This window comes from Hemiscyllium ocellatum, chromosome 11 (genome assembly GCF_020745735.1).
Source record: "Hemiscyllium ocellatum isolate sHemOce1 chromosome 11, sHemOce1.pat.X.cur, whole genome shotgun sequence".
Taxonomy (NCBI): Eukaryota; Metazoa; Chordata; class Chondrichthyes; order Orectolobiformes; family Hemiscylliidae; genus Hemiscyllium; species Hemiscyllium ocellatum.
The window spans coordinates 66,758,825-66,781,174 of record NC_083411.1 but is presented as its reverse complement, the minus strand read 5'-3'; the positions used below and the strand labels follow the sequence as shown (position 1 = coordinate 66,781,174).

Genomic DNA, 22,350 nt, shown 5'->3' with positions numbered 1-22,350 from the left:
TGCATTATCAATCAAAATTTTAAACCAAAACACATTGAGATATCAGGACATAATTTTCTCATCCTGTCTGAAGTCCTGAGTGACCTCTTTTCTGGTTTAACCTGTTCATTAGTGCCATCCAGCAAAAGATGAACTTTGACAGTAAACAAGCTGCCCTGAAGACAGGACAGAGTGAGTGATGGTGTCTCTCTGCTTCCTTGTTGTATACAGGGCTGAACAGATTCATCAAGGACATTGAGATGATGATTGGGGAAAGGACTTGGCTCTTCTGGCTGTGGTGGAGAGTCTTCTGGTTTTTTATCACCCCGTGTTTGATGGCGGTAAGGAGATGTTACGGAAAGTAATCAAACTTCAGACAATCTCTCATTCTCTTTCTGATCTTGCTCTATGCATCCATTTCATTAGGTAATCTTCTTCTGGTCCTTAGCAACATTCACCCGGCAAACACACGGACATGTCGAATATCCTGGCTGGGCAACAGCACTGGGATGGTGTATGATAGTCTTCAGTATTATGTGGATTCCCGTTGTAGCAGTATGGAAAGTAGTTCAAGCTGAGGGCTCCACCTTGTGCCAGGTAGAGTTACACCTTCATAAATTTTAAAGGTGATGTAAGATGATTTCTGAAGTATTCCAAATGCCCAAAGTATCTTCAATGGAAGATCATTATAAAGTTAGAAAGGTGTGATGACGCTGCTCATTTTACAAGGTTATTCTATCCTTATTTTTTTTCTCTGAGAGGGATCGTAAACACATCAGTTCTTATGTGTTTGGTTTGTATGGGTTTTAGGACCCATTTGATTATAGCTAATGGATACTGCCTCAGGCAAAAGGCTTTTAAGTTTTTAAAAACATTTGTACAATGAAAGGGGAGTGGCCAGTTCTCCCAGCTTAGTTTTTCTCCGGTTTGTTTTGATTTTAGCAAGCTGTTTAGTTTGTAGCTGCTGGTCAAGACTTAGCTGGGAACCTAGAGAATCTGCTGGACCCAAAGAAACAATTTTCCTCTCTCTCTCTCACTCTCTTTCTCTCTCTGGAATGTTGCAAGTATTTGAATTGTATTCTGTTTAAAACTGAGGGGTTTTGACCAGCTGACTTCACATCTGCTTAAAACCACAAGAAATGTTAGGGTTTGAGGTACCTTCTTGAAACATTTTGAGGGGATCTGGCCTGGTCCGTAACAAAGGCACTATACAGATGGGAGAGAGGCCATGATGGGAAAACTTTTTTTTCTGAAATTCTGGTTGTCTGCCGCAAGATAGAGTACTTTAGAGACAGTGCCTTTGAACGTTGTGGCTTTAAAGCTTTCTGATCAGTTTGAATCAGCAGAAAAGATGAATGTCTATTCCCATAATTGTCTGGAATGTAAATGTAACAAAAAACATTGACTCCCTTCCAGCACATTTCCACAGAGACACCTGCAAGAGTTACATTCTACAGACCAGCTATGCACTTTGGCTATTTCAGGGGATTTTACTCTTCATAGATACTGGAAAAACCTAATGACCAAGGGTGGCCTAAATGAGATGTTTGTTGAATGGTTTCAGGGTACTTTCTTCAAACACCACAATCTGCAGCTAGCCAGAGAGCAAACTATGCTGCAGAAGGTGTTATGCAATGAGATGGAATTAGTCATTGACCTCAGCATAAATGTTCCTCCAGGTAGCAGAATCATCATTTAAACTGAATCTTAAATTAAGTTTGAGAGAGAGAATAGTAGGTCTCCGATTAACATTTTAAATTGAAATAAGGGCAATTATGAGAGTAGGAAAGCAGAGTTAGCTGGCAACTTAATTCAAGGGATAGATCAGTTGAGATGTAATAGCAGACACATACTTGCATAGTTCAAAATATATGGAATAGGTACGTTCCAATGATAAATAATCAAAAGTCAAACAACAGGAGGTTATAGTCCAACAGGTTTATTTGATTTGGAGATGCCGGTGTACAAAAGTGGTTGATGATGAGGGAGCAGTGCTCCGAAAGCTAGTGCTTCCAATTAAACCTGTTGGACTATAACCTGGTGTTGTGTGATTTTTAACTAGGTTTATTTGAAATCACAAGCATTTGGAGCTCCATTCCTTCCTCAGGCATGGTATGATAGAGAGGAATGAGACACAGTATTATAAGCAAAATGTTAATATGCTAGCACGGTGGCACAGTGGTTAGCATTGCGGCCTCACAGTGCCAGAGACCCGGGTTCAATTCCCGCCTCAGGCAACTGTCTGTGTGGAGTTTGCACGCTCTCCACGTGTCTGCATGGGTTTCCTCCAGGTGCTCTGGTTTCCTCCCACAGTCCAAAGATGTACAGGTTAGGTGAGTTGGCCATGCTAGATTGCCCATAGTGTTAGGTGAATGGATAAATGTAGGGGAATGGGTCTGGGTGCGTTGCTCTTCAGAGGGTTGGTGTGGACTTGTTGGGCTGAAGGGCCTGTTTCCACACTGTAAGTGATCTAATCTAACTTTAAAGGATTCAACAAGGACAGCTAATTTTAATGAGTTCGGAGGTAGACTGCTGATTAAAATGTAAAATTCAGATTCCTTTCAAGTCTTTGTCCCTAAATAATTAAAGGTTTTATCAATTTATAAGAGTTGATATCTCCGGTTAGACAATGCACTTTAGGTGTAAGCAATTTCTGTTTTTATTTGTGACACACCATCTGTGGTTAACTAAACAGTTAAAGATAGTGTCAACTTAAAGCATATAATTGCACAAAGGTGAGCTGATGAGAATATTGCTTCGAATATAATAAACAGCAAAGAGTGACTAAAACATGAAGAAGGAAAACAATAAAATAAGAAAATAAGATATCTGTTGAAAATCCTACTAGTTTAAAAAGTAAATTATTAATGAAGTGAGAATTTGTCCAAATTAACAATGAAACATAAAGAGTTGGCAAATGAATTGAACAAATATTTTGTATTAATCTTCACCACAGGTGATATAAGTAACATCCTAGAAACAGCTGTAAATTCAGAAATGGAAGGTAGAGAGGAGCTTAAGAAAATCAAACTCACCAGTGAAGTGGTAGTAAGAAAGTTTTTTTTTTAGATTACTTACAGTGTGGAAACAGGCCCTTTGGCCCAACAAGTCCACACCGACCCCCAGAAGCGCAACCCACCCATACCCCTACATTTACCCCTTACCTAACACTACGGGCAATTTAGCATGGCCAATTCACCTGACCCGCACATCTTTGGACTGTGGGAGGAAACCAGAGCACCCGGAGGAATCCCACGCAGACACGGGGAGAACATGCAAACTCCACACAGTCAGTCGCCTGAGTCGGGAATTGAACCCGGGTCTCAGGTGCTGTGAGACAGCAGTGCTAACCACTGTGCCACCGTGCCGCCCACAAAGTTGTTGGAACTACAGGCTTCAAGTCCCCAGGTCCTGAGGGCTTCATCTTAGGGTGTTAAAATAAGAGGTCAGTGCAGTAGTCAAAGGCTTTTTGGAAATCCAAATTGATCATGTCTCTGGCCCTCCTATGGCTAACCTGCTCATTATCACCTCAACGAATTCTAACAGATCTGTCAACCATGATCTCCCATTGACGAAGCTGTGCTGACTCAGCCCTCTTTTCTCATACACTTCCAAGTACAGAGGATCATCGATTATCCAAATATCAATTAGCTGAATTTCGGATTATTTGAAGAAGGTCTCAAGGTCCCGATAGAAACATTACATCAAAGATGTGTTTCCAACACCGATCGCGTCTTTTGTTTACAATGATTAAAAGTGAATTCGGCTTATTGAAATACTGCCGAGAACAGTCCTGGACATCGATAGGAGCCCAAGCACCGTCTCCAAATGACTGACCACCCATCCTCTCTCCCTCTGCCCACACTTTCCCTGGAGTTCTACACAGGGGTGTACCCGAAACCCACTTCCCCCAGATAATCTCTCCAACAGGGCAAAGGTGGAACTTGTCAAAACGTTGCACTAAAATGTTTGTGTGTGTGTGTGTGTGTGTGTGTGTGCATGTGTGTGTGTTTGACAGTTGTGCTGTTGGTGTCCAGTCCGATGCCTGGAGGAGGGGCCTGAACAGGGGCTGCACAGGGGTGAGGGTGGCTGGTTCAGTTGGGGGGAGGTGGGGGTGGGGTTGAACAGGATTGGGGGGGGTGGGGTGAGGGGGGGCTCGTGCATAGTGTGCTGCTGCTTAGTCTCCTGAACAGGGAGCAAACTTAGTAAGTGCTCGCTGTGTCAATCCCATTGAACGGATGGCGGTGGGGTGGTGGGGAGGCCGTGGGGGGAGGCTTCAGCAATGCTGCAGGTCCCTTACACACAAGTGTGTGTCTGCTCAGAAACAAACCCTGAGACAGAAAGAGGGAGCAAGGCAGAGCAAAGAAAAAGGAAACTTCAGAGTCCCAGAGGAGAGGCATTGAATCAATTAACCAAATAATCAGTTATTCGAACAAAATATGCCCGTCCGTCTCATTCGAATAATTGAAGTTCCTCTGCACTCCACAATGTCATCCTTAATAATGGACTCTAAAAATCTTACAATGACCAAAGTCAGGCTAACTAGTCAAAGATTTCTTGTCTTCTGCCTCCCTCCATTTTGAAACAGGCATATTACATTAGCCTTTTTCCAGACCCTCCCTGACTCCAGTGATTCCTGAAAGATCATTACCAATATCTCTACAATGTCCTTAACCAACGCCTTCAGAACTCTGGGGTATAGTCCATCTGGTCCAGATGATTTATCCACCTTCAGACCTTTCAGCTTCCAAAGCACCTTCCCTTGGTGATGGCTACTACACTCACCTCTGCTCCCAATTCTCTTGAAGTTCTGGTATGCTGCTGGTGTCTTCCACTGTGAAGACTAATGTAAAGTACCTATTCTGTTCATCCGCTATTGCTATTTGATACCATTTGTATTCAGGAAAGGAGAGAGGCAAAAAACAAGAAATTACATGTCAGTTAGCTAACATTGGTTATTGGGATAATCCTAGTATCCATTTTTAAGGAGGTGGTAGCAGGATATTTAGAAAAACATGATATCATCAAGCGGAGTCAATATAATGTCAAAATTGAAGAGTGTTGGAAAGAATATCCGCAGAGCCTACACGTAAATCTATGTTCACATTCCGGTCTTCAAAGACGTGGAAATCAATGTGTGGCTGTATATATTGTGGTTATCATAAATCAAAATTGTGTGGACACATTCAATGGATGAATGCATTTATTAAAACACTCACTTAATTTGGGATTTAATCACCTTAAGGTTCCTTAGCCTTCCTGAAATGAACAGGATGGAAGAAGACAGAATAGTTCCTTTTAATGTACAGAATTTTTCTGACTTTACACATAAAATGCATGTAAATATGGCCTGGAACTGTCAATTTCTTTTTTGTTAAAATTAATAATTTGAGTTGGATTTACTGGACTAGTACACAAAGCAGAGCTCCAGCAGAAACTAACAGTAGATTTTGGTCCTTTCTAATTCACATGTACAAATCAACCGTAGATGTTTTTGGCATGTTTATCTTTTACCAAGATAATATTATGAGCATTTCCAAGCTGAAGTGTACACAGGCAATTCTGACCACTTTTTAAACCCTTATATGGCCTTATACAGCTCCAAGAGGAGAGGCTGTAAGGGTCAATTTAATGCTCATTGTGTTTCCAGAATGAGAAACTAATGATTGATTGAGTAATTGATTGATTAATTAATTAAAGTAATTATGATTCCTTAGTGGTGCATCCTATGTGTTAAATAATTATCGTATTGATGTCCTTTTACCAAGACAGAATATATTATTGACCCCTCTTCTTAAACTGCCATGACAATAGGTGCATTCAAGATGTTTCAACCATTATTAATTAGATTTGAGACAAGTTCCTTGACTGTATCTCATTGCCAATATGTTGCATATGCAAAATTAGAACTTACACAAGATTGTAGCCTCATTAATAAATGTACAGGTTAAATATTCTTCAGTAGAAGATGAATTGTCATGGGTTAGTACAAACTGCAAGATAATCTGATCATGAACAAGATTTATTTTTAATGGGAAGCTAGTGGCAGATAAAAATCAGAAATGATTAAACATTTTGCTTTTCCATTCACAGAAAATATCTGCTGCTTGCACATCAGCTCCTGATTGGGGTCCCTACTTGAAACAACACAGAGGGGAAAGATACAGGAAGAAGCTGGATACTACAGAAGCACCTAACCCTATGAAACTTCTGGTTACTTCTCAGATATGAACATTTAACAAAACAGTTCTTACTCAGCTTGAAAACAATGTTCCTAAATATCCACCACTGTTCCGATATACTCCCACCATAACTTATTTGGGTGTTTGCCAAAACAGATAATGGCCTGGGTACAACTTTGGCTGACTTTTCTTCTGCCCATAGTCAGGTAGGACATGGTACAGAGGTATTACTGAGAATTTGAGCACCTGCATCATGGATATGTACAAAAAAATGAACTTCCTAGTGAGACGTATTAAACAGAAAGAATTCTAATAGCTCGGGTTGTGAACAGAGACTTGATGATCAGCATCTTTAAAGGGCAATCTCACAGTGTCTGAAAAGTAATCATGAAAATGTTCTTCACTCTTTAGTAATATATCCATGGGAATGTAGGCTGGTAGATGGAAAAGCCAAATTTCTGCAGAACATATTGCATAATAAAGAGAAATGTTTTTGGAACCACCTAAGGAAGTGAATGGTGCAGAAGGGAAGCTGCAGAATTTAAACAAATATGTTTGTGGATTGAATGATGTATTGAAGGCGTAGTTTTATGTCAGTTGTGCAACTACATGAGTCCTGGTTTTAAATGGATCCGAGCCAGGAGGTAAAGTACAAACCAGGGCACTGATCTTTTCCTTGTTAGTAGGTTTCTTCACAGTATGCAGCATTACAGAACTCTTCCTCCTATCTACCAGTCTAGTGCTCTTCTAATTCTCTTCCTGCTATTTTGAAATAGACAAATTAAACAAAATTAGGGCAATAGCTCTGAAGGGGTATTAGATAAAAAAATAAAATTCCAACAAGACAAACTTTAGTGTCATAGTGGAGGTGATGATGCACCCAACCTGTATGTTCCCACCAATCACAGTAGGCCTGAAAACTACCTGTGGACTGACTCATCTTCTGTACAATCTCAAACAATGTCTCTTACTTGTATGTCTTTTTAACATAACAATTAACCGAACATTAACAGATTGCTCCCTTTTGTCTTGAAACAGAATCTTTTTAAAATGATTGTTTGTACTTTTTAATCAATTTTGGTTTTCCCTATTTCCCACAATTCTTTATTACAGAACCTCCAAATAATTCATCTTTGTAAAGCAGTCTACTAATTGGCACTTTGCATTGTTTTCAGGCTCTTTTTTCTCTCCAACATTTCCTTTACAAAAGTGAGCTAAATGCTCAAACATTTGTCTGTGACATTCTCATCAAATTAACATAGTTCCAAATAAAAAGATTGTTCAAATAACATTCAACTGTGATCCTTTCTCAGAATGCATTTTGCCTTTTGAATTTCTTTCAGAATGTTACTGAAGTAGAATCTCATATCTATCATTTCCAGTAGCATCACTGTTTCTGCACTTAAGATACTTATAATTGCCTCTTTTTATTATCTTGGCTTCCAAATATTTCCAAATATAAAAGGACAATATAAAATATAAAAGGACAATATTTTGTATTTTAGCCAAGAGTATGAACAACCCAGCTGTACACAAATGCCCATCTGGAATTCTGGCATGTCATGTTTCACTTAAAAATGACTAATGTTATATGTTTTTGAATCACCCAAGGCTGGAGACCTGAGTACACATTGCTCCAACTTCATTTCTTTCAGGTTTATTTGCCTTCAGAACCTCCTCAGCTGGAACATGTTTCATCATAATATGAAGTTCCAATGCTATAAGTGTCCTGGGGTGCTTCTTAGCACGCTGTCAGTTTAACTGCTAAGTCAATATTTTTAACTACACTGCTTCTTCTCTGGATGCAGAAGCATCTATGTGAGAATGTGTTCTAGTTTATCAGGATATGACTAATGTTTCTAAGCATGATTTTTGATTCAATATTACTCATGACCTAGCCTGCTTAATGTATAATCCTGCATGTTTAAAGGTTTTCAAAGCCTGGATTTCAACTTTATATTGTCCCTTCTTCCCTACAACAAATTGTTTAAATTCACTCCAACATTTCAGATGAGGGTTTTCAGTTGCCTCGCCTGGTGAGTACTTCAGAACTGTCTGAAGTATCCGTATTTAGCTCAGAGTTGTAGAGATTCACAGAGGGTCCTAGAAAGTAAAGAAACTGCCTGTGAGAATTTAGAACTTCCCCTGGAAATGCCCAAGTACATCCACTTGTCAGGACCTCAATACCGACTTAATGCTCATATTCAGTCTTGTAGTGCTAGGCCCAAAAATGATACCTCCAAACTGTACTGTAAAGAGTGCATAATTAAAAGCTAATTGGACATAGCAATAAGCAAATGAATAACAATGCATGAGAAGCAAGCTGAGTGTAAAAGCAGGATTAGGCTGCTTTTACAGCAATACCTGGATTTGTTTGTAACCACCAAGCACAGAGGATCACTCGGGAAATTACTCAGAATGGCAATACTGTAGATAATATCAGATTCAGAATTGTTTTAATAGGGGGAAATCCTTTCCATCACTCTCTCAGGACTGAACCTGCGACAGTGCTGTGGTCTCTCAGCACAGACCCTGCGGCAGTGTGGCACTCCCTCAGTACTGACCTGTGACAGTACGGCACTCCCTTAGTACTGACCTTGTAGCAGTACGGCACTCCCTCAGTACTGACCTTGTAGCAGTATGGCACTCCCTCAGTACTGATCCTGTGGCAGTATGGCAATCCCTCAGCATAAACCCTGCAACAGTGCAACACTCCCTCAATACTGACCCTGCGACAGTATGGTGCTCCCTCAGCACTGACCTTGTGGCAGTGTGGCACTCCCTCAATACTGACCCTGCAACAGTGCCATTGCGATCTTTCACTATCAGACTGTAGTTTACGGACTAATGCCATAAAAGCTGAGATAGAGGTACAAGTGCAGGCCATCACCCAAGAAGTCCCTGTTGTGAAGAAGGCAGAGAATCCTGCTTATTGAATATATCTAAAGTAGTTTCAGCTAACAGACTCACTCATGAGTTTGCATATGCAGCGAGTTGAGTAAGCAAATAAATTTGCTTTTTATCGAAGTGTACGTGTCTTTTTGTATTCAATTTGATCAAAACTCAATCAGTAAATCAATCAATCAGAAACCATTAGGCATTTTCAGCCTAAGAATACAGGTCTCCAACAATCTGTGGTGCAATAGGTTTGGCCCTAGTTCTCATCCATCATCTTGGATATTTCGGCAATGTTTGAATTTAACTGTGATCTTCCTTTTTGTCTCTACAATGGTCACATACCTCTATTCACTTACCCTTTAAGTTTATATGTTACTCTCATACTGATTTTCAGAATTTGTCCTTTGTGGAAAAATAACTCACTGTTGTGCTTTTGTAATGATTTGTTTACTGTCATCTGTCCCCATTCAAATTACATTCTGTTCCTCATAACTTGCAATAAATCTGTGTGATGTGTAGAAAGACTCATCATCTTCTGCTTCTGAGGTTTACAATTATTCCCAGTTAACCTCGACAAATGTACCCTCATAGTATGGTCATCATATTCGAGAATCATTTGTCTTTTCATTGCCTGCATTACATTTTTCAGACTTTTCCTCTCTTTCGGACCATTTCTTTTATGCGTTCTTAAATCTATAAGGCTAAATTTTATCTCTGATGGCCTTATGTGATGTCATATGGCTTGCTGAATTTTTCTCTGAGACTTTTGCCTTGATGAATGCCCTTATGTCTACATTTAGGATGTTCAAGTGCTCAAAAAAGGTGGAACTAATTATAGTTCCATCCAAGGCCACTGGTCGATGTTATGGATTTATCCCACACACCACCTGTCATGGACTAATGAATCTAGCCATTTGTAGTGTGTTGTTTTGTATGGACTGTCCACGCCACGGTAGACTTTAACTTGAAATCTGGTTGGCAACTAATATCTCACGGAGCACTCATCAATCACCACATTATTTATTTCACAAATCCCATTACAGGAGGGAGTTTCAGCTGCAGAGTTTCAGAGTTCAATTGCAATGTTTTTGTTTGGAAGTGACAGTCCCAAGATCATTGCCTTTTTCTTCTTTAGCAAAGATGTAATCAATGTCCATGTATTGACTTTATTTTCCCATTGGTCAGCCAGATGGAGGCAAGTTCAATCAAGTCATTCCAGGCGGAATTTGATGATTACCTGAGTAAAGAGGAATGTATAGGTTTATAGGGAGAAGATGTCAAAGACACATGATGAATTACTTATTTAGAGAGTTAGTGTAGACATGATACATCGAATGGCCTCCTTCTGTTCTATCTTAATTATGCTATTCTATAACAAGATTCAGAGTATATTGTTTTCTTTCCTCGTTAGTGGATTTAATTACAGAATGTAACGTAACAGGTCAGCACCTCCTAACTACTAATGGTTTGGTCCAGCTGTGTCTATTTATACTCATTTCAGAAAACTAGAAGTAAGTGACATAATGAAATAATGAATCACCCTCTAAAGGGGAACTGACAAAAAAAAATACAAAGAAGGCATGTCAAATGTATATATCATTTCCATGGCTGACATTGCGCCATTTACACCTCTGGTTATTGAAGGCCTCAAGTGAGTCAGCAGATACTGTATGCCCCCCTTTGAAGGACACCTGGCCACGATGTAACCACAGAAGAGATGCAGGCTGTCGGTCCGGGAACAAAGACTCAAGAAGCAGGTGGGAATCAGGCAAATGGCAGACTTTTATTCAAGCAAAAACTGGTTAATGCAGGGAGAGGGCCAAAGGATCTTCCCCGAATCTGACCTTGGTATGAGAATACGATTATTCTCTTAATCGTTGACTCAGATTGGAAAGTAGATCAATGACACACTTTGATTTTTACAGGGAAATACAGCATTTTTATACATTTTGTGTTACAGTAATCACATTTGGTGGTCCGCTGTGTTCTTCCCCTCTATTCCATGCACCCAATCCTGAAAAACACGTAATCAACGATGGACATTCCTATGGATGACCTCACGTTCCCATGATCTCATGGAGTTTAACAGGCATTGTAATCTTCAGGCCTTGGGATCTTTATATGCATCCTATTAATTCACATTCCAAAGTTATTGGTCATATGCCTTCAGGTCTGTCCCAGACTTGCTTATCTTTCGGACTGCTTGAATTCTGTTTTTCAATATATTCCACGTCCTATCTTTATCAAATTCTGTTATTCCTCTTATATTTTCCACGATCCCAAGTATGCATGTAAAAATACAAAAGACAGCTGGATTTATCTAACTGCTATACGATTCATAATATTAATTTCTGTTGTAAGGTTATTTAAAAAGTGTAACACTTTCCAGCTACTTGTTTGACAATGCTCCTGTTCACTTGATCGGACAACATCCTTTCATTAATGAGGCTGGAATCAATCACTTGTCTATCCTTAGGCATCTTCTTATTAAACTGTCATGGATGGTTGCTTGCAGGGCCACTCATTGACCTTAGAGTAGCCCCGTTCAAAGGTACCATTATCTTTCACTTAGATGTCTCATCCTGTTTAACCATTGTCAGCCATTTTGCATTTCTCAAACATAAGCCGCCCTTACAGAATGCCTGGACTTGTTAATGGCCAGTTTGGCTGGACCTGGACAGAGGCAGGAGGAATTTTTCTGACACTCGATGGCTTATGATCAGGAGAAGGAAGAAGATATTGAAGTGCAAACAAACCCTAAAATGGCTGCGCCCAATGTACACCTGAAACATGGACCCATCAAGGTGACAGAAAATATAATTGAGCTGAGAGCTCATGAGCCAGGTTGGAGTCCTATTGCAGGACAAGGGGAAGATCCAGTGCAAAGATAGCCTTCTACAAGAGGGTCCTGTCATCTCCAGATAGTAAGATGGAATGCAAGACATGTCTGGAAGGTCAATAAGGACAAGAAAATGAAGAGTCTTTAGCGACAGCTCATGCATAATATTCTGTGCACATTGAATGGCACAGAAGGAATTTCTATGCAACGGCTCCGATTGCAGGACTGGGTTCCTAAGGGAGAATTTGGGAGCAGAGATCTGTTAGAAACTGATTATATATGTTGATATACACAGATATAAAATTTATGGATTATGAGAATTGGAGAATGGCAGATGTAGACAATTCCTCGATTGCAAATGATTTATCATGTGATTTTTTGAAATACTAAAACCTAAAAGACAAAAAGAATAGTATAAGAGATTTAAACCGTAAGGATTTGTGCTGTTTTTTTGCCTAGCAGTACCATCTGGAGTGAGGTGTACTTTCAAATAGAGTTGGAAGCTGTGGTTAATTGGAATAAGTTGGTGAGAGGGAAATTAGATCCCTCTTCTCTTTCTGTGAGTAGTACCATCACCCTCAAAGAAAACCAGTTGAATAACTATCTCAGTGAAATATTTCTTGAGAATTAGAGAGAGCTCCAGGAATCAATACCTGTGATCTGTTCATAGAATTAAGGAGCTGCAGTTGGTTAAAAAAAACAAAGAACCGTGAATCCTGGAAATCTGAAAGAAAAACAGAAATTGCAAGAAAATCTCAGCAGGTCTGGCAGCACCAGTGGAGAGAAAACAGAGTGAATGTTTTGAATTCAGTGACACTTGGTCATATGTGGTTAGTCATTTGTTTCTGTCTTTGTGTGGATGTGCTGAAGTAAACTTGAGACACAATGATTGATTGTGTGAACCCATGAAGGAGGGAATTGGTGAAGGTTTACCATGAAGATTACATTTACAGGCACTTCTGTGCAAGTGGAGAATATTCCATCAAACTCCCACTTGTGCTCTGCAGATGGTAGACAGATTTTGTAAATTTAAGAGAATTGGAGTATATATGTGCTCTTATTGTTTTGTGTGGTGAGGGGGAAAGGTAGGTGGAACTTGAAACTAGGCCTTTAACAATTCAGAGATAACAAACACTACCACTATGCAAGAGGAGCTTTCTCTGGTAATGTATGTGCTATCTTAAATTTGAACTCTCAGTGGATCGGCTCTCATTATCTGTTATTCATATAATCGTTCAACATCACAGGAAGTGATGCAGCATCACATGAAAGTGCAAGCAGCAAGATGCGTTCTGATGTGTCTCTCCTCACTCAACCAAACATTTGTAATCAGACATTTAGCTGTAGTTACTGACCTGAGAGCGGTTGATATCAGCCACAAAAAGTCAGTGAAATCCCTTAGAATAAAGGTAAACATTCTTACGTGTAATGAAAATTATTTTACACAGAGAAGCTGAAAGAAAGCTTAAATTGCTTTATTTGTCATCATTGTAATGATTCAAAACTGGTGTTCACTGAAAAAGTACTGTCATTAACAAAATCCTCAATATAATTTGATTAGTTGTGAGTATTTTTATAAAATCTGGATGTCTAAATGATCATGTAGATGATACAACACAACATACAAGAGGTAAGCAGCTCTGACAACATTCTAAGAGCAATTAACAAATACTTCACCCCAAGTACCAACCATAATGTAGGAAGCAAGGTTTATCAGTAAAATACAAATTCCATGAGAACTTGTTGACAATATGATTAATAATCTTTATAAGTTATTAGAATTTTCTGACCATCATGACTTACAAGCACAGTGATTCGGGAAATGTTTCTCTTTGGCACTTTGGATACATTTATTTCCTTCTATCTCATTAAGCTCCTTGTGAGTGTACCTATTTGATGTCTTGCATTTCTGAAGCAGTGCCCAAATTCCAACTGTCCAACTCTAAAATGTGACAGGTAAGTAATCACTTCTAACAGCTGGGCCCAACTCTACTTGAGGTTTCTCTGCTCTGTAATGCAGATGAGGAATTTTGGTGCTCAATGCCTGCCCTCATTGCTGCCAAGGTCATCCAAAATGTGCCCAATGTTGTTTTGTACCTTCAAACAAAGGTTCTGCCAATCTCCAATGTCAGACTTGATTGTCCCCTCTTAAGACTGATCTGTATCGCTTCTGAATGGTCTGCTCTGGAGTCTCGTCTTCTTTAGGTTGTCATAAAATTGTGAACCCTATTCACTACATATCAACAAGTGGAAACAGAGTATCCTCATTTATCCTATCGAAATTGTTCACAATTTTGAACAGTTTAATAAAGTTCCCCCTTATTTTTTTTCTGCTCCAAGTTGAATAAGCCCAACTTTTCAAACCTTTCTTGAGTCAAAAATCCCTCATTCCTGGTACCATTTGAGTAAATCTCCTTTGAACTTGAGATCTCCAGAGCTTTAGCAAGGTGCCTAGAACTTAATACAATACTCTAAATATCGTCTGATCAATGATTTGTAGAGATTGAGCATCATTCCTTGGTTTTATACTCTGTGCCTCTACTTATGTACCCAAGGATCCTATATGCCTCTTAACTGTTTCAACTTGCCTGACCACCTTCAGCGAATTGTGCACTTGAACCCTGAGGTCCCTCTGCTCCTGTATTCTCCTCAAAGTTACGCCTTATGCCTGCATTGTCTGTGATTCTTCTACCAAAATATATTCCCTCACATTTCTTTGCATTGAATTTCATCCGCCAGGTGTGTGCCCATTTGGCCAACTCGTAATTTGTCATGTAATGTGTTATTAGATATTGAGTTTTTAGTGTGCTAATTGTAATTGTTCTGTATACTAACCAAATACAGGAAATGATGCAAATTCACATAATTTGGTTTCTTATACTGAAAGGCTTCAGAAAAGATTTTGCCAGTGTTGGAGGGTTTGACCTATAGGGAGAGGATGAATAGTCTGTGGCTATTTTCCCTGGAGTGTTGGGGACTCAGGTGACCTTAAAGAGGTTTATAAAATCATGGGGGTTATGGATAGGGCGAATAGTTAAGGTCTTTACCCTGGAATGGGGGAGTCCAAAACTAGAGGGCATAGGTTTAAAGGTGAGAAGGAAAAGAGTTATAGAGAACCTAAGGGGCAACCTTTTCATGTAGAGAATGGTGCATGTATGGAACAAACTGCCAGAGCAAGTGGTGAAGGCTGGTGCAATGACAACATTTAAAAGGCATCTGGATAGGTGAATGAATAGAAAGGGTTTAGAGGGATATGGGCCAAATGCTGGCAAATGGGACTAGATTCAATTCGGATATCTGGTCAGCATGGATGAGTTGAACCAAAGGGTCTATTTTTCTGCTGTACATCTGAGTCTATAACTCTTAAGACTTTGCAGACTCATGAAATATTTTGTAGCAATTCAAAAAGTATTGTACTGAACTGCTCTTGTAACCACAGTGTTTAAGTAACTGGCCCAACTAAGTTTTTGATCAATGGTAACCCTGAGGATGGTAATGCTGACTGCAGTGTAGAGATTGGGAATAAGTTATGCAAATGCATAGTGGCATAACAATTATAGTCCAAAAACAAAACGCAAACTATTTAACTTTGCAGTTTTCTTTCAGCAGAGCATGAATGCAGCTCTCATGACTGAGGGGGTTCCAGAAATCAATAAAATTTTAAACAGCAATTTAGAAATGTACAACTTCCTCTGAATTATTCACTGCTGTTTAAACATTCTGAAAGTCTTTTTGTCTCAGCTATCTTTCACTTGTAAATCCTTGTGCAAACAGGAGAAAAATCAATGAAAGGACTCAACAGCAAAGGAAAGTTTCTTGTTACTTTACTTTTATGAAATTTGTATAACACAGCTGTTTGCATATTGCAAACCAGTGAAGTACTGGTCACAGATGGTGCAGAGACTTTGGTATAGAAATGAAAGATGATCTTGCATGATGTCAGTGTAGAGTAATGGGATTAACATCAGCAGCACATAAACTGATGGTATAGCTGTGATGAAAGCCACATGTTTAAGTATTGAGCACTAGGAGGAAGCAGAAGTTTGAACCTAGCATGAAGATAACTATGTATGGGGAAGCTTTCTCGTAGGTTGAGAAGGCTAATAGTAAAGGTACAGTGAACATAGTCCTATCAGACCATTTGGCTGCTTTCTGGTGATGGCTTAACCTGAGGCTGACCATGCCTCAGGTGAGGGGAGAGGTTGAGAAGGAGAATCATTGAATTCCTATTGCATGAAAGCAAGTGCACACTGACCCTCTGAAGAACATCCCACCCAAACCCACCTCGCTACCCTATCCCTGTAACCACATTTCCCATGGTTAACCCACCTGACCTGCACATTCCTGGACATGAAGGGACAATTTAGCATGGAGAAAGTGAGAACTGTAGATGCTGGAGATCAGAGTCGAAAAGTGTGGTGCTGAAAAATCACAGCAGCCGAGGAGCAGGAGAGTCAACATTTCGAGCATAAGCTCTTCATCTGGAATGAGGGGATGGTCCAAGGGGGCTGACAGATAAATGGGAAGGGGTGGGGCTAGGGGGAAGGTAGCTGGGAATGCGATAGATAAGTGGAGGTGGGGGCGTGATGGAAAGGAGGGTGGACCTGATAGGTAGGAAGGAAGAAAAACAGGTAGGACAGTTCAAGAGGGTGGTGCCAAGTTGGAAAGTTGGCTCTGGGATAAGGTGGGGGGAGGGGAGATGAAGAAACTGGTAAAATCTACATTGATCCCATGTGGTTGGACGGTGCCGAGGTGGAAGATAAGGCATTCTTCCTCCAGGCATTGGGTGGCTAGAGTTTGGCAGTGGAGAAGGCCCAGGACTTGCATGTCCTTGGCAGAGTGGTAGAGAGAGTTAAAGTGTTCAGCCACAGCGCATTGGGTTGTTTAGTGTGTGTGTGTTCAGGAGATGCTCTCTGAAACATTCCCCAAGTTGGTGTCCTATTGCCGCAATGTAGAGGAGACCACACCGAGAACAATGGACAGAGTAGATGATGTGTGTGGAAGTATAGGTAAATCTCTGATGGATGTGGAAGGATCCTTTTGGGCCTTGGATGGAGGTGAAGGAGGAGGTGTGGGTACACATTTTGTAATTCTTGTGGTGGCAAGGGAAGGCGCCAGGAGTGGAGGGTGGGTAGGTGGGGGCCGTGGACCTAACAAGGGACTCGTGGAGGTATTGGTCTCTGCGGAATGCAAATAAGTTTGGGGAGGCAAGTATAGCCCTAGTGGTGGGTTATGTTTATCAGTGGCGGAAGACTAGAGGTTGGCTCACGTGATGCCACTGTTTAAGAAGGGTGGTCAGGACAAACCAGGGAACAATAGATCAGTGAGCCTGACGTTGGTGGTAAGTTGTTGGAGGGAATCCTGAGGGACAGGATACACATGTATTTGGAAAGGCAAGGACTGATTATGGACAGTCAACATGGCTTTGTGCATGGGAAATCATGTCTCACAAACTTGATTGAGTTTTTTGAGGAAGTAACAAAGAGGATAAATGAGGGCAGATTGGTAGATGTGATCTATATGGATTTCAGTAAGGCGTTCGACAATGTTCCCCATGGGAGACTGATTAGCAAGGTTAGATCTTATGGAATACAGGGAGAATTAGCCATTTGGATTCAGAACTGGCTCAAAATTAGAAGACAGTGGGTGGTGGTGGAGGGTTGTTTTTCAGACTGGAGGCCTGTGATCAGTGGAATGCCACAAGGATCGGTGCCGGGCCCTCTACTTTTTGTCATTTACATAAATGATTTGGATGCGAGCATAAGAGGTACAGTTAGTAAGTTTGCAGATGACACCAAAATTGGAGGTGTAGTGGACAACGAAGAGGGTTACCTTAGATTACAACAGGATCTTGACTAGATGGGCCAATGGGCTGAGAAGTGGCAGATGGTGTTTTATTCAGATAAATGCGAAGTGCTGCATTTTGGGAAAGCAAATCTTAGCAGGACTTATACACTTAATGGTAAGGTCCTAGGGAGTGTTGCTGAACAATGAGACCTTGGAGTGCAGGTTCATAGCTATTTGAAAGTGGAGCTGCAGGTAGATGGGATAGTGAAGAAGGCGTTTGCTATGCTTTCCTTTATTGGTCAGAATATTGAGTACAGAAGTTGGGAGGTCATGTTGCGGCTGTACAGGACATTGGTTAGGCCACTGTTGGAATATTGCTTGCAATTCTGGTCTCCTTTCTATCAGAAAGATGTTGTGAAACTTGAAAGGGTTCAGAAGTGATTTACAAGGATGTTGCCAGGGTTGTAGGATTTGAGCTATAGGGAGAGGCTGAACAGGCTAGGGCTGTTTTCCCTGGAGCGCGGAGGCTGAAGGGTGACCTTATAGAGGTTTACAAAATTATGAGGGACTTGGATAGGGTAAATAGGCAAGATCTTTTCCCGGGGTGGGAGACCAGAACTAGAGGGCAAAGGTTTAGGATGAGAGGGGAAAGATATAAGAGACCTATGGGGTAACTTTTTCACACAGAGGGTAGTATGTGTATGGAATGAGCTGCCAGAGGAAGTGTTGAAGGCTGGTATAATTGTAACATTTAAGAGGCATTTGGATGGGTATATGAATAGGAAGGGTTTGGAGGGTGATGGCAGGTGCTGGCTGGGTGCTGGGTGCTGGCAGGTGGGACTAGATTGGGTTGGGATATCTGATCAGCATGGACGGATTGGACCGAAGGGTCTGTTTCCATGCTGCACATCTCTGTCACTCTATGACTCTAAATGTCGGAGGATGATGCGTTCTATCCAGAGGTTGGTGGGTTGAAGGTGAGGACCAGGAGAGTTGTGTCCTTGTTGCGATGGGGTTCAAGGGCGGAGGTGTGGAAAGTGGAGGACATGCGCTGGAGGGCATCATCGACCATGTGGGAGGGGAATTTGCCGGCTTTGAAGAAGAAGGTCGTCTGGGATGTTCTCTGGTGGAAGTGGTCATCCCGGGAGCAGATGCGGTGACAGTGGAGGAATTATGAGTAAGGGATACCATTTCTACATGAGATAGGATTGGAGAAAGTGTAGCCCAGGTAGCTGTGGGAGTCAGTAGGTTTGTAGTGGATGTCCATGTTGAGTCAGTTGCCAGAAATGGAGATGGAGAGGTCCAGGAAGGGGAGGGAGGTGTTCAAGGTGGTCCAGGTAAACTTGAGGTCAGGGTGGAAGGTATTGGTGAAGTTGATGAACTGTTCAACCTGCTTTTGGGAGCACGAGGTCACGCCAATACAGTCATCGTTGTAGCAGAGGAAAACGTAGGGAATGGTGCTGGTGTAGCTGTGGAAGATGGACTGTTCCATGTATCCAATGAAGAGGCAGGCACAGCTGGGTCCCATTCGAGTGCCCATGGCTACCCCTTTTGTCTGGAGGAAGTGGGAGGATTCGAAGGAGAAATTGGCTGAACTGGTCTTCACCATGAACAATCAGATGAATGTGTCAGTTGGCGGGAGAGGGAGAAACGGAGGGCTTGGAGGCCTTCGTTATGGTGGATGGGTGTGTACAGGTTCTGGATGTCCACAGTGAAGATGAGGCATTGGAGGCCAGGGAAACGAAAGTCATGAGGAGGTGAAGGACATATCTTGAACATATATCCCAAACAATTTAGCATGGCTAATCCACCTAAATGACTGCTGGAGGAAACCAAAGCACCCAAAAAAGACCCATGCAAACACAGGGAGAGTGTGCAAACTCCACCCAGTCATCCGAGGGTGGAATCAAACACGGCTCCCTGGCAATGTGAGGCAGTGAGCCACTGCACCACCTTTCATGGTAACTTCAGCTGGTGTGGGAATTGAACCCATCACTTTGCTTCAGAAACTAGCCATCCAGCCAATTTCCTGTATAGCCCCCTAGTACGCACCACTCTGATGCCAGTCTTCAAAAAGAGGGAGTATGATGGAGGTGGTCAGTAATGATGTAGAGGTAGAAGGTGTAGTAAAGTGCTCTCATTGAATGAGAGGAAGTGTAGTGGGCAGATAGGGAGAATAGACTGGGCGGATAAAATCACATGTGGAATATTGTGAACAGTAGAAGTCATTTATTTAAAAAAAATATAATTGTATCGGAAGCAGTTTAGAAAAGGTAAATTCAACGAATTTCTAGATTGAGTAGATTGCCTTATGACAAATGGTTGTTAAAGCTGAACTTTGATGGAAACATTAGGTCCTGAGTGGACTTGATAAGGTAGATATAAAGACAGAGCTCCATTTATGGGAGAATCGAGAACTAGGTGCCACTGCTTAAGGATTCTCCATTTAAAAAGAAATGAGGCAAGTTTTCGAAAGTGTTGAAAGCACAATTCCTTATTTCTTTTTAAAGGCAGATGTAGAAAGATTCTTGTCTAACAAGGGATGAGAGGTTATCCAAGTAGCTTGGAATGTAGATTTGGGGGTAAAATCATATCAACCATGAATGGTGGAGCAGTCTTAAAGCATTGAATGACCAATTCCTGCTCTTTTTCTATGTCTTTATGTATCTTAAGTACAAAAGAGCAGAAAGTGTGCTATGACTCTGTAATGAGACCATCAGCAGGCTGATGAGCCAATGTTGAAGGGCATGAAGCAAGGGAGCTGAGCAGTTCATCGGGACCTCCATTAGTAGGTGGCAATGATGATGGAGATCAGCTGGGATAGTAGTGTGGACTCTCTCAGGAAATAAGGGTATCCTTGGTGGAGGGAAGGCTGATTAGAAGGTAGAGCAGACAAGTAAATGATTTCCTTAGCCTGATGAAATGTATTGTCTCTTTCCATGTAAATACTTGTAAACAGTTCTCCACTTTCCCTTAATTTTCTTTTTACTTTGTAATGACCTGATGTCAGTGGAAGAAAGAGTCTCTGCTTCATGATCTTTGGGCAGTCTGTGTTGAAACAACATGTTACAACTGTGGATCTCACAACCAATCACCTTCAGCTGCTTCATCAACAATCTTCACTCTATCCAAAGGCCAGAGTTTGGGATATTCAATGATGATTCCACAATGTTCAGCACTATTTGTGACATCTCCAACACTGCAACAGTCATTGTGCAAACGTAGAGGGACCTGGACAGCATACAGCTTCAGGCTGATACGTGGCAAGTAACATTTCTGTCATACAAGTGCCAGATGCTGATGATCTCCAAGAGAGAATGTAATCACTGCCCTTGACCAATTGCATTACCTTTGCTCACAAAATTCTTAGACTTCACTTTGACTAGAAAATCTACTGAACCAGTTGTATAAATAATATGGTTGCAAGAGCAAATTAAAGTCCAGCAATTATACTGCAAGCAACTCTCCTTTCTGTCGGTCCACCAGGCACAAGTCAGAAGTGAGTTGAAAAATACTCCATTTACTTGGATGAGTACAGCCCTAAAAAAGATCAACATCACCCAGTACAAAACAGCTCACTTGATTGGCCTCTCAGCTACCATCTTTAGCATTCGGTACTTTCACCAGCCAATGCACAGTAACAGCAGTGTGAACTCCAAAAAAAGATACTCTGCAGTAACTCTCCAAGGCTGCTTTTCCTCACCTTTCATTCCAACAAACTCAACCATCTCGAAGGGAAAGGTTAGCAGGTGCATGGGAATACCACCATCTGAAAATTTCACTCCAAGCCGCACACCAGCCTGACTTGGAATTACATCACTGTTCCTCATTGTCATGGGGTCAAATCCTGGGACTCCTGCCCCAACAGCATCACATGTGTCTCTGCACCCTGAGGAGTTCTGTGCTTCAAGAACACAGTTCACCATCACCTCTCCTCAAGACAATTAGAGTGCGTCAATAAATTCTGGCCTTGCCAACGATGCCCACTTGCACAAATGAACAAGAAAAAGGAATATCTGTCATTTTAAAACAGACTGTGTGGAAACGGTTACAACTAATAGCTGATCTGGAATGTTTGGATCGGTAGTAGAAATCACCTGGGACCTTGCATCTAATCCTGATGTGTGTAAACAGGACTATTTTCCTTTTAACAAACTGAGCACCAACTGCAGGGTCATTGGACCTTGTACTGCTCTCAGCCCTGATTCAGAGATGAAATTGTTACCCAATGCTGTTAACAATCCATGTGAGAACAGTTTACACAAAAGCTGCACAAGAGGAAGGCCTAAAGTGTGATAAAGAATGGAGGAGAATGAATTGACTTTACCTCCGAGTGACCGTCAAAAACACCCTCCTGAGGGCACTGTGATATTTGAGCAACGCAAGGCTGTAAATGTATGTGAAACTCTGTATGTAGAGATTGATGCTGTCGGGATTCAGCTTGTGATTTTCTGTCTGTGGGGTTTTAGTGGAGGGGGTGCTAATGGCTTGTTGGGAACCAAGGGATTGGATCAGTGTAATCATCAGTGAAATTTTTAACTGAGCCACTTTATTTCCGTCTGACTTGTAGGTTTGCAGACTGGCTTGAGTGGGTGGGTGGATGGAATGCCATTTTGTTTTAACTCCATTATTTATATTGACTATTTGTTCAGGTCAGGATCGAAA

At 41.2% G+C, this 22,350-nt stretch overlaps 1 protein-coding gene across 1 annotated transcript in view; it reads left to right on the top strand.

Annotated features, from left to right (window-relative positions):
• The window catches only part of LOC132820052 (sodium- and chloride-dependent neutral and basic amino acid transporter B(0+)-like), a 43,547-nt gene extending 37,337 nt beyond the window's left edge, over nt 1-6,210 (top strand). Inside the window, exons 13-15 of the mRNA XM_060831970.1 lie at nt 211-320; nt 406-576; nt 6,073-6,210. Of these exons, the coding sequence (XP_060687953.1) occupies nt 211-320; nt 406-576; nt 6,073-6,210 (419 nt within the window). The remainder of the gene's footprint in view (nt 1-210; nt 321-405; nt 577-6,072) is intronic.
• Nucleotides 6,211-22,350: the final 16,140 nt, after the last annotated feature.